Raw genomic sequence first — 12,896 nt, forward strand, 5'->3', positions numbered from 1 at the left:
TCCTCCAGTAGCCAGTAGTGCCTCAAGCACAACGTATGGTTCCAGAAATGTCCTGGGAGTCTAAACAGAAATGATAGTGTTCTGAGAAGAGACACACACATTGAAAAGATTACTACTATTAATTTACTGACAGTCAAGATGTGTAGTCAAAGATATATGGGGAATACAGGATGTGATGAATTCAATAGTTGGAAATCAGAATTCATAGGTTAAAAATGATCTTGAAATGAATGGCTAATTAAATGCAGATGACTCCAGAGCTTTACATCTTCATTTGTATCCCAGCTACTGAGGCATATAGAAAACATTGATACACCCTTATTAGATCAGACAAAGATGGGATATCTTCATAAAATGTATACTTTAATAAAATTATTCCATCCAACAATGTTCTTTTAAAATCACATATTTCTTACAAGAAACACTTTAGCTAGGGGCACCTATTTGGTTCAGTCATTTAAGTAGCCAACTTTGGCTCAGTCATAATCTAATGCTTCGTGGGTTCAAGTCCCACATTGAGTTCTGTGCTGACTGCTCGAGCCTGGAGCCTACTTCAGATTCCATGTCTGTCTCTCCCCACCTCTCTCTCTCTCTCTCTCAAAAAAGAAAAAAAAAAGGTAAAATATATTTAAAATGAGAGACAGGCTAGGTATTTTGAAATAAATAAGTCATGTAACAGGAATGGATCTTCATTTATATTCAAATGAGTACTTTTACCTATTTCTTCATATTTAATTAAGATATTTTGACTGCTTATTCAAATGTAATCTCCCTGTTATCATGAAAGTTTCAAGTCCCTATTACACTTTAGGAAAGATCTCATTGTGTAAAAGAATGAAACTGGACTACTTCCTTACACTGTACACAAAAATAAATTCAAAATGGATGAAATACCTAAATGTGGGACAGGAAACATTTTCAATGCTAGAGAACACAAGTAGTAATCTCTTTGACATAGCCTTAGCCACTTCTTATTAGATATGTCTTCTGAGGCAAGGGAAACAAAAGCAAAAATGAACTGTTGGGACTTCATCAAGATAAAAATTACTTCTGCACAGCAATGGAAACAATCAACAAAACTAAAAGGCAACTAATGGAATGGGAGAAGATATTTGCAAATGACATATCAGATAAAGGGATAGTATCCAAAATATATAAAGAATTTATAAAACTCAACACCCCCAAAACAAATAACCCAGTTAAGAAATGAGCAGAAGACATGAACAGACATTTTTTTTTCCCCAAAGCAGACATATAGATGGCTACCAGGTACATGAAAACATCATCATCAGAGAAATACAAATCAAAACTACAATGAGATACCACCTCACACTTGTCAGAATGGCTAAATTAACAAAACTGAAAATAACAGATGTTGGGGAGGATGCAGAAAAAGGAGAACCCAGTGTTTGAGGGAATGCAAACTCATGTAGCCACTCTGGAGAATAGTATGGAGTTTCCTCTAAAAATAGAACTACCCTATGATCCCATAATTCCACTACTAGGTATTTACCCAAAGAATACAAAAATACTAATTCAAGGAGATACATGTACTCCATGTTTCTAGCAGTATTAACTATGAAAACAGCCCAAGTGTCCATTGACTGATGAATGGATAAAAAAAGATATTATATATTATATATATATATATATATATATATATATATATATATAATATATATATAATGGAATATTGCTCAGCCATTAAAAAGAATGGCTTAATGAAAGCCATTAAAAATCTTTCCATTTCCAACATTGATTGAGCTAGTGAATATTATGCTAAATGAAATAAATCATTAAGAGAAACACAAATATTATATTATTTCACTCATATGTGGGATTTAAGAAAAAAATCAAATGAATATAGGAAGAAAAACTGAGACAGGCAAACCATGCAACAGACTCTTAACTATAGAGAAGAAACTGAGAGTGGAGGGCAGGTGGGTGGGAAGATGGGTTAAATAAATGGGTGATGCTTATTAAGGAGGGCACTTGTGATGAACAGTGGATGTTGTATATAACTGATGAATAATTAAATTCTACTCCTGAAACTAATATCACACTGTATATTAACTAACAGGAACATGAATAAAAAATTGAAAACACAAAAATAAAATAAGAGTTGAATAATTGTGGTCATGTTAAAAAAATAAAGATCTCTTGTGTAAAAAAAAAAAATGTGGTCTTGACTTGAATAGATTCATTTCCAATGATCCTGAAAAGTAAAATAAATAAACCCCTCTGATAGTTTCCTGCTTGCTATCCCTCTTCTGCCTATTCACCAGGGGCTTTTAAATTCTTGTGAGTTCTATTGCCCCAGCATCGGTGGCATAGAAATAGGAGCATAATGGCTGCAGATTATAACTTAAATAGAGGCCTGAGAAGATCTGTCTGTAACTGAAATTAAAACTTAATTATCTGGGCCATCTGGCTCCATTAGTTAAGCATCTGATTTCATCTCAGGTCATGATCTTATAGTTCCTGGGTTCAAGTCCCATATTGGGCTTTGTGCTTTAGTGATAGGCTCCTTCTCTCTATGCCTTTCCTCCAACCCTCCATCTCAAACATAGATAAACATTTAAAATAAACTTAATTATCCAATGACATATATAATGTAAAAGTAATATATCAAAACTCAAGTCAAAATAAATTCACCACCTTAATAAGGGAATTTATTTGTATTAAATTCAAATATACACTGATATCTATAAAGAAAAAAATCATAAATTGGTAACATAAGGTGAGAATTTTTTAATGTTTATTTTTTCGTTTATTTGGAGAGAGAGAGAGAGAGAGAGAGAGAGAGCACTAGTGGGGAAGGTGCAAAGAAAGAAAATCCCAAGCAGGCTCCACACTGTCAGCAAAGATCCCCACTCAGGGCTTAATCCCATCAACCATGAGATCATGAGCTGAGCCCAAAGCAAGAGCCAGATTCATAACTGAGTCACCCAGGCACCTGACAGAAGGTGAGAATCTATCACAATCAGAGCCATCCAGATTTCAAATCTGGAGGTTATACAGGAATTTGGTTTTGGAATAATTGAAATAACAGGAAAATGGGGAGAAAAAAGACGGCTTTAAGAATGTATATATGTGTATGTATGTATGTATGTATGTATGTATGTATGCAGAAATGTTTATATGTACTTTTGGTTCTATTAATTATCTACAAAGATTTTGAGAATCTACTTGAATACTGGACCTATTGGTTCAGAATATATGTAGAATAGATATGTAGAAAGATATGTTCACATATGTTTCTCCCTTATGTAAAATTTTAAATATTCACATAATTACATCAAATAAATGATTTTGTTGTCAAGTATGTGAATCATTAAATTCTATAAAAATATCATTGTTGAGGTTTCAAATTTATTAGCATACCTATATACTTACTGGAGGCATCTTTCAGGGATTCTTTGACTTTTTTATTTCGAAGGCTGTAGATGAAAGGGTTCAACATCGGCGTTACAATGGTGTTCAGCACTGTGGCAAATTTGTTAACATCCATCACATCACCCTTTTTTGGGCGGACGTAAATAAAGATGGAGCTTCCATAATAAAGTGTCACAACAGTGATGTGTGAAACACAAGTGGAGAAAGCTTTCTGCCGTCCCTGGACAGAAGGAATTCTAAGGATAGTAATAATAATGTACATGTAAGACACTCCTGTGAAGAGCAAGGAGCCCAAGAGCAACACAGCAGAGGAGATAAAGTCAACCAGCTCAGCCAGAGCGATATCTGCACAGACCAGCTTTAGCACAGGGCCACTGTCACAAAAGAAGTGATTGATAATATTTGGTCCACAAAAGGGCAGAGGAGCAGTTAAGATTGATGGTGCTAAAATTGACAAAAATGCACCTAAATAGGATCCCAGAAGCAACAATATGCATGTCTGTTTGTTCATGATGATGGCATACCTCAATGGGTTGCAGATGGCAATGTATCGATCAAATGACATGACGACCAGGATGAAGAATTCCGTGGATCCCAAGAGGAAGTAAAAGAAAGATTGCGTGAGACATCCTACGAAGGATATTGCCTTGGTGAGGGAAAATGTGTTTGCTAGCATCTTAGGCACCACTGTGGAGGTGATGGCAACTTCAAGGAAGGAAAGATTGGCTACAAAGAAATACATGGGTGAATGCAGACGATAGTCACCACACACCAAAAGGATGATCATGGTGTTGCCAATCAGAGACGTCATATACATGAGCAAGAATGCAGAAAAAAGAAGAATTTCTACTTCCTTCTCATTCTGAAACCCCAGAAGAATAAACTCAGTGACTGTGGTCTTGTTTCTATAATCCATAACGTACCCAGTTTAACCTGGAATAATAGAAAGTTCTTGAATAATTAATATTTGCATCTTATCCCTGAATGTGCCCTGTCAGTATTCATTAACTCTTTGCTGTTATTGTTGTTGCCAAGGAGGGATTAATGCACACAGATAATTTTATTTTCAATGTATAAATATCTACTGAGACAAATTCTACAAGATTTAAGTGCTTACTTAAATCTTTCACTTATTACAGCAGAATCAATTCCACATTAAGATTGTAACAATTATGCTTTGGGAAAATGTTGGAGACTCCTTTAAGTGTAGGGAAGCTAACAGTGGATTCAAGTAATGTGAAACAGACTCTTAGATATCTCCCTTTAAGATAGATCTCTTATTGTGTCCTTAATACATTAAGGATATAATGGTGTTTTTTGAGGTGGTAACAGAGTTGCAGTAAAATTTAATTCTATATTTTTTTTCATGTAAAAGAACACATTTTTGAGCCGTGTGGTCTTTTATAGGTGGAATGAAATAACTTAAAAATAACTGAACACAATTACATAATAGAAATATTTTAAAAAATGTTCATGACTCCTGCTCACTGGCTCCAACCTCTGCATGATCAAATCAGTTTCTAACAATATGAAATCAACTTTAGCTAATCTTTGTAAGATAGCAGGCTCCAGAGTAAGAGAGATTATCACAGGTCTTACAAGGGTAAGGGAAAGGCTGAAATATGACTCAATTTATCACAATTTACTATTTATCTTGGCATTCAGGAAGAGAAACCATATGCTTAACAAGCAGTTTGGAAATATTAAACATCTGAATTTTGACTAGCTGAGAAAAGTGGATTCTACAAAAGATAGCTTACTTCATGCTAGAATTTCTGGACCATAAATATACATACAAACAGGACACAGTGCAGAGAAGGGACTTTTTACTTACTCACTAAAGCTGATTATTTGGGAATATGTATATTGCACCCTATATCTAGGTGATTGAAAACAAAAAGCACAGGATAAGTGCAAAGAGATATTTCATATCCCATATTATAATGTACATAAAAGTTTGATATTTGGTGATGTTTGAGAGATAATTTTAAAACGAGTGACACTTAATTATTAATTTTTGTATGTAGATTGGTGGGTGAGGCTTGGCAAGTTGAGTTAAAATTTGTCAGTTATAGACATTCACTGGTAGAAGTGAGACAATATTCTGGGCCTTCTGACTTAAGTTTGTTGATCCTTAAGAAGGATCAAAATATTTATTCCTTCTTTCATTCATTTCATTATCATACATTTAATGGACGAGGGACACTAATGAATTTCTGACATATGAAATTAGAACTGAAAATGTTAAAGGCAATTATTTTGGAACAACGTTGGTGTTTCCTCTGTGATTCCTTAAAATAACCTTTCAGAATTTTAATAAATAAATTATCAAGACATAAAATGTTGAATATGGTGACATTGTGTGAAGAGTTTTAATCAGGCTTTTGGCCTATTATCATGGCAAATAAAAAAATGTTATACCTTTGGAGAAGGGAAAGATGATTTTGGATTAAAGGGTATTACTGGGCGATACTCTTTCTGTACTTAAATAAAAAGGTGGTTTCAGTTTCTCAAGTTCCACATAAAAGTGAAAATATATAATATCTGACTGACTTATTTCACTTAACATAATACCCTCCAGTTCCAACCACATTGCTGCAAGAGGCAGGATTTGGAAAGAAAGGGGAAAAAAATAGTTACAAATGGAGAGGGAGGGAGGCAAACCATAAGAGACTCTTCAATACATATAACAAACTGAGGGTTGATGGGGGGAGGGGTGGGAGGGAGGAGAAATGGGTGATGGGCATTGAGGAGGGCACTTTTTGGAATGGGCACTAGGTGTTGTATGTAAGTGATGAATCATGAGAATCTACCCCCAAAACCAAGAGGACACTCTATACACTGTATGTTAGCCAATATGACAATATATAATTTTTGTATATAATTTTTGACTACCTAAAAAGCCAATTGATAATAGCCTACTCTTGACAGGAAGCCTTGCTGATAACATAAATAGTCAATTAACATGTTCTGTATGGTGTACATATTGTACACTGTATTCTTAAAATAAAGTAAGCTAGAGAAGAGAAAATACCATTAAAATATCATAAGACAAAATTGTTTACAGTAGTTCAAGGGTCAACTGTGTTGTAAGATTTCTACTTACCTGCTGAAGTATGCTTCAGAGTTTGTATTAATGTTTATGCTCATCTTTTCAAAACTGAACAAAGTGTCCCCCTTCATACAGATGCATGGTTTGGATGAGATCCATAGTTGGAATCATTTCTATGGATTAGTAGTTGTTTTTGTTGCTTTTTTCCTGACAGTCTCAGAAGTTTGGGAAACAAAAGAGGGAAGAATACACTCATGACTAAAGAATAGTTTATTATAGCTTTGTCTGGGAATTATGGGTCTTCTCCCCTTGCCTTTTAGGAAAGACAATCAAGACTATGAAATTTCTAAGATCATATCCCTAAGTCATTGCAATTTGGAAAGAGGATTTAATTCTGAGTTCATCATTACTTCTTCCCTGGAGGCAGGGAGTCCAGGATAAGTGGTCTACAGGGGAAAAAATTATTAAAACAACTATCATTAAACAAGAAGTAAAAGTTTCCCAAGTTTAACAAGTGAAAAAAACAACTCCCATAAATTATGTACCCCACACCAGAAAAGGAAATAGCAACTTCTATAGATGCGTTTCAGACTATAATCAATTATTAAAAGTGTCCAGTGTAAATTGGGGAGCCTGGTTGGTTCAGTCGGTTAAGAATCTGACTTTTGATTTAGGCCGAGGTTATGATCTCATGGTTTGTGAGACTGTCGTGTCAAGTTCCTAGCACAGATCTTCCTTGAGGTTCTTTGTCCCTCTCTTTGGTCTGCCTCTCCCACTCTGCCCCTCCCTCACCTGCCTGCCCAGGTGCACACTCTCTCTCTCTCTTTCTCTTAAAATAAATGAATAAACATTAAAAAATAAAAGTGTACAAAGTAATTTATTGTTATTGAGTTAGGAAACAAATTGTCTTTTTTTGACGTGTATTTATTTTTGAGAGAGAGAGAGAAAGTGGGAGATGGGCAAAGAGAGAGGGAGACACAGAATCCAAAGCAGGCTCCAGGCTCTGAGCTGTCAGCACAGAGCCTGACAACAGGTAAAATTCATGAATAGTGAGATCATGACCTGAGATAAAGTCATACGCTTAACAGACTGAACCACCCAGGCACTCCCAAGATGTCATTTTTAATGTCATTACCATAATTGCATGAGGATTTATATTTTTTAATACTTATGTGCTAAGCACTCTGTTAACATTTTTCTGTATATTTTCTCTCTTGCTTTTAAAAAAAAATAATGTGAGAAAGGTGATATTATTACTCTCATTTTTGGTATTTATTTTATATGATTAATAAAGACAAATCATATAAAGTGATAAAATGGGGGCGCCTGGGTGGCTCATTCGGTTAAGCGTCCGACTTCGGCTCAGGTCATGATCTCGCGGCCCATGAGTTCGAGCCCCGTGTCGGGCTCTGTGCTGACAGCTCGGAGCCTGGAGCCTGTTTCAGATTCTGTGTCTCCCTCTCTCTTTGGCCCTCCCCCATTCATGCTCTGTCTCTCTCTGTCTCAAAAATAAATAAACGTTAAAAAAAATAAAAATTAAATAAAAAAAATAAAGTGATAAAATGCTTTAAATTTTGAATTTCTACATTAAAATTATTATTTTAAGGTAAGTTACTGAAACTTATTGAGTACTTATGCATATTCTGAGTTACTGAGACTTAATATAGGATGCCTACAATCAGAAGTTTATAATTTAGAAAGACAGAAACGTGTAGAAAACCATTTTTACAAATATGTTAATTTGTTTTTTTTTTTGCATATTTGGTAAAGAAAATATACTTTTATATTTTTTAAGAAATGTTTGAATAATTTTTCTCTAACATATTCTATTATGACAAGTTAACTTTCATACAGATAAAAGAAATATCTGGTTATATATAGAAAGAGAAGCTATACATATAAATTGCCTAATTAATAGACCTATGGTTTCTATTCATACAGACATATGCTAACTCAGATAAAAACCCAGGGTAACCTGTTCTTGTTTTGGGTGTTCAATAATCTATTCTCAAATAATTGGCTTAATTTTAGTCTCTAGGATGAATTATATACTTTTGGTAGCCTTTCATAGTATTTTTCTTTCCCTTCTAGGCTATTGTTTTCTGCTTCATTTCCCTCACCACCTCTGTTGGAAGTTGTTTAGTTCTTTATATATCTTTATATATTTTAAGTTATAGTTAACACATCTACTTTCTCTTTGCTTGGAATTTCCTCACCACATTCTACCACATTTACCAGTTTAAAGCCTTACACGATCTGAATAAATCATTTCTTCTATAGACATAACCAGATTCTTAGTTACAGTAGTCTATGTGTGAATCCATTATTCTTTTATTGTATTGGTAAAGTCATAAATTTTTGCACTACTTTGTAATATCAGTTTCCCCAAATAACCTAAATAGTAATGACACCTGAAACTATGTTTGTGCTATTAATGTTGCATCTAAAATATTAAGTCTATTTTCTGCAAAGTCACCTCAGTAAAGATAATATAAATGGATTAATGAATATATGGGTGAATGATGTGAGAAAAATAGTATATTGGGGAAAGAAACCTAACATTATTGCAGTTTTGGGTGTTTAAGGAAAAGCCAAGTGTGTACCTAATATATTTAAGAGAATAAATACATTTGGAATTTATGTCACCTAGAAGGGCCAGAGTTCAAGGTATTTAAATTTATGGACAAAAACTAGATTACTAAGTGGAGAAGGTGGCAGAGGAGATGAGAGACTTCAGAGGAAAAAAAATTGTGTTTGATATAAAAAATATAAAGAAAATCTTTTCAAAGTATCAATGTCATAAATGTGTAAAATATTGGGAAGTTTGAGAAATATGCAAGTATGATGTCATCACTTACCATTTCTACAGTAGACCTAAAGAAGTATTGATTAAAAAAAGAATTCCCCTAGAAGATACTGAAAAGTGTTTAAATGCATAAAATCCTTACGATTACACTTTAGTAATTAGGATGTGAATGAAAACTATAAACTAACAGAATTTAGTAACTAGAAAACAGAGAGAGAAAAATGGAGAAAGGATTTTTATCTGTGTTGCATTTTCATTGTGTTGAAGATACCTAGTTATGCATTCATATTCAGTATGATTGTGAGTAGTAGCAAACAGTTTGAAATTATAAGAACAACTTTTCACACCAAAAAACAAATAATCTAGTTAAAATAGGCAGAAGACATGGATAGACATTTTCCATAGAAGATATACAGCTGGCTAACAGACATATGAAAAGATGTTCAACATCACTCACCATCAGGGAAATACAAATCAAAACTATGATGAGATACCACCTCACATCTGTCATAATGGCTAAAATTAACAGCAGAGAAACAACAAATGTTGGCGAGGATGCAGAGTAAGGGGAACCCTCTTAACACTGTTGGCGGGAATACAAACTGGTGCAGCCATTCTGGAAAACAGTATGAAGTTTTCTCAAAAAGTTAAAAAAAATAACTATCCTATGACCCAGCAATTTCAGTGCTAGGTATTCACCCAAAAGATACAAAAATACAGATTCAAAGGGTACATATGCCTCAAGGATTATAGCAACGTCATTGACTATAGCCAAATTATGGAAAGAGCCAAAATGTCCATACTAATGAACAGAGATATAAAATCTTACCATTTGCAATGACTTTGGCAGAGCTAAACTGTATTATGCTGAGTGAAATAAGTCAGAGAAAGATAAATACCATATGATTTCACCCTCATATGTGGACTTTGAGAAAGAAAACAGATGAGATGTGGGTGGGGAGAGAGAGAAGCAAACCATAGAAGAAACTGGGTGTTGTATGGAAACCAATTTGACAATAAATTAAAAAAGAAAAACACAACTCTTAACTATAGAAAACAAACTGAGGGTTGTTGGAGGGAAGTTGGTGGGTGATGGGCTAGATGGGAGATGGGTATTAAGGAGGGCATTTGTGATGAGCACTGGATGTTGTATGTAAGCGATCAATCACTAAATTCTACCCCTGACTCCAATGTTACACTATACATCAACCAACTATAATTAAAAAAAACAAACAAACAAACAAACTGAAAAAAACAGCATTTCATCAATTAAATCATTCATTCTGGCAATTATATCAGAAAGATGGCAGAATAAGAGATTATGGTCTCCATTCCCTCATAAATATCAACACTCAGGTAGCCATCCACAAATAAAAGTGGTTCTAAGAAAGCTCAGGAGTCCACTCAAAAAACTTCAGCAATACAGTAGAATGAATAAAAAAACAAACAAACAAAAACCTTGAGAAAAACTGCAGAGAAATTGTAGGAGGAAGTTTTATTTTGCCAGCATCTTCCTATACTCCAAGCCAGTACTGTTCAGTGCCAAGAGGAAACTTCTTGAAAGCAGGAGGGAAAAAATGATCATATTCTCCAGCCTTTCAGGGAACTCCGGGAATTACTCATGTCAGTTTCAATCATGGAGAGACTAGAAAAGCTGAGACATCTAGAAGTGAATAGAAACAAGGAAAAAGAGCAGGGGTTACCAGTATCAGTCATGCAGTGGGAGCAACTGGTTGCCAGTGGTCTGCTCTGTATATGACCCTAGCAGCCTTCCCCACTAAGGACCTCAGTAGCCCTTGTATATACTGCAGATTCTCATGCCAAGCTTTCATTACTGATGCACTTGTCATGGATCCCAGGCAGTATACCCCAAAAGCTTCTGCTGATGAGGATACCAATGGTCAACACAGCCACCACAGACACTCTATACATGTTGAGGCTGTGATTTTTTCCCCATGGATTTTTGTGTTTGCAGTCATCAGTTGATTAAGTTTCTTTCCATGCCCTCCTCTTCTCCTCCTGCATTTGCATTCACAATTACAATAAAAAGGATCATAAGAGATTAGTATGAACAATTATGCACAAATTTGGATACAAAAATTTATAGAATCCTAGAAATATGCAGCCAACAACACTTAATCTTGAAGAAATAGAAAAGTTGAACACATAAATAATGAGTAAGGATATAAAAGCAGTAGGCAAAAATTTTCCAACAAAGGAAAGCTTTCACTCAGAGGGAGGGAGAGAGAGAGAGAGAGAGAGAGAGAGAGGGAGAATTCCAAGCAGGTTCCATACTGTCAGCACAGGGCCTGCAGAGACACTGAAACTCACGAACCATGAGATCATGACCTGAGCCAAAATCAAGAGTCTGAGGCTTAACCCACTGAGCCACACAAGCATCCCCCAAATAAGTTTCTAACTAACCACAAAAGCTTGCTTTCTTTTGGAGACATATATTCTTCTGTCCAGCGTTTGCTTGCAGGGAGCGTATTTGGATGGATACATGTGCTGGGCTCTAGGATTTGTTGCTAGAAAAGAAAAAAAGACACCTAGCTTGTGTGAGAACTTTACCACTCACTTGACTTTTTCTTTTGTGTGCTTTATAATTGACATGGAGCAAGACAGGATATCAGAATCCACCAATACTTTGACCCTTAGACTCTTCTCAGAGGTGCTCCTGAGAAGTCTAAGTCACATCCTTCTCCCTGGATGACCCCTTGGGCAGGATTTGTCAGGGACAAGGTTCTGGTGAGGCATACAAGAGGCATTTGCTTCCTCCCTGTCATTTACACCCTTGCCTCAGTTTATCCACAGTCAATGGACAGGCCCAGATGGTTTCCACATTCCTCCTATCTAAGATGTGTTATGATCCCGCACTGGTGGTGGAAGGTAACAGGAAGAACCAAGAGCCGCTACTCCCTCTTTGGGAGAAAAATTCATTCATTCATTTCTTCACTTACTCCATGACACTCATTAAGTTCCTAAGGCTCCTCAAAGCAGTCAATTGTTAAACAGTCCCTCAAGACAAGCTGGGGCTTTCCAGGCTCAGGAGGAGAGAATGGGGTCTTCAGGCTTCAAATCTGAGATGGACTGAGGCAGGGAGACACCAGGATGCATGACCCAGAGGAGCAGCAGGGACCTCAGCATTTGTTGCTAGCCATGGTAGGGAGTTCAGGAGCAGGTCTTAATCCTATCTGCGGTCACCAAAGGAGGGGTAACAGGATGCTCAGACCCCCTTCAGAAAGGGAAGTCCAGGCTGAGTGTGGACTAAAGCAGTCATGGGCACAATAGGCAGAGCAACCAGGTGCAAGGAATAGAGAATATTTCCAAAAACATTTCACAATGTCAGAATTATGTGTTCTTTATGCATTCATCAGTTGATGGGCACTTGGAACTTAAAATATCTTAACATATTTTGAAGAGTTACATATAAGACATAAAATTCTAAAATTTCAGGATGAAAAAATGGGGTATATCTCATTTGACATTTGTCTTGGCAATATATTTTTTCAAGATGGCAACAAAACACAAGCAACAAGTGTGTCTCCTTCAAACTAAACATTTCTGCTTTGATGAGGTACTATAAATAGTCAAATTCAAAAAGAAAGTGAGTTGATAGATGTATATTCTAAATGCAAAATT

At 35.6% G+C, this 12,896-nt stretch overlaps 1 protein-coding gene across 1 annotated transcript; it reads right to left on the reverse strand.

Annotated features, from left to right (window-relative positions):
- Positions 1 to 3,352: 3,352 nt before the first annotated feature.
- Positions 3,353 to 4,312, reverse strand: LOC122229646 (olfactory receptor 6M1-like). Its single transcript, XM_042954967.1, has one exon. The coding sequence runs from the start codon at positions 4,310 to 4,312 to the stop codon at positions 3,353 to 3,355; it is 960 nt and encodes a 319-aa protein (XP_042810901.1).
- Between the last annotated feature and the right edge of the window lie 8,584 nt (positions 4,313 to 12,896).

The sequence above is a fragment of the Panthera leo genome, chromosome A1 (assembly GCF_018350215.1).
Source record: "Panthera leo isolate Ple1 chromosome A1, P.leo_Ple1_pat1.1, whole genome shotgun sequence".
NCBI lineage: Eukaryota > Metazoa > Chordata > Mammalia > Carnivora > Felidae > Panthera > Panthera leo.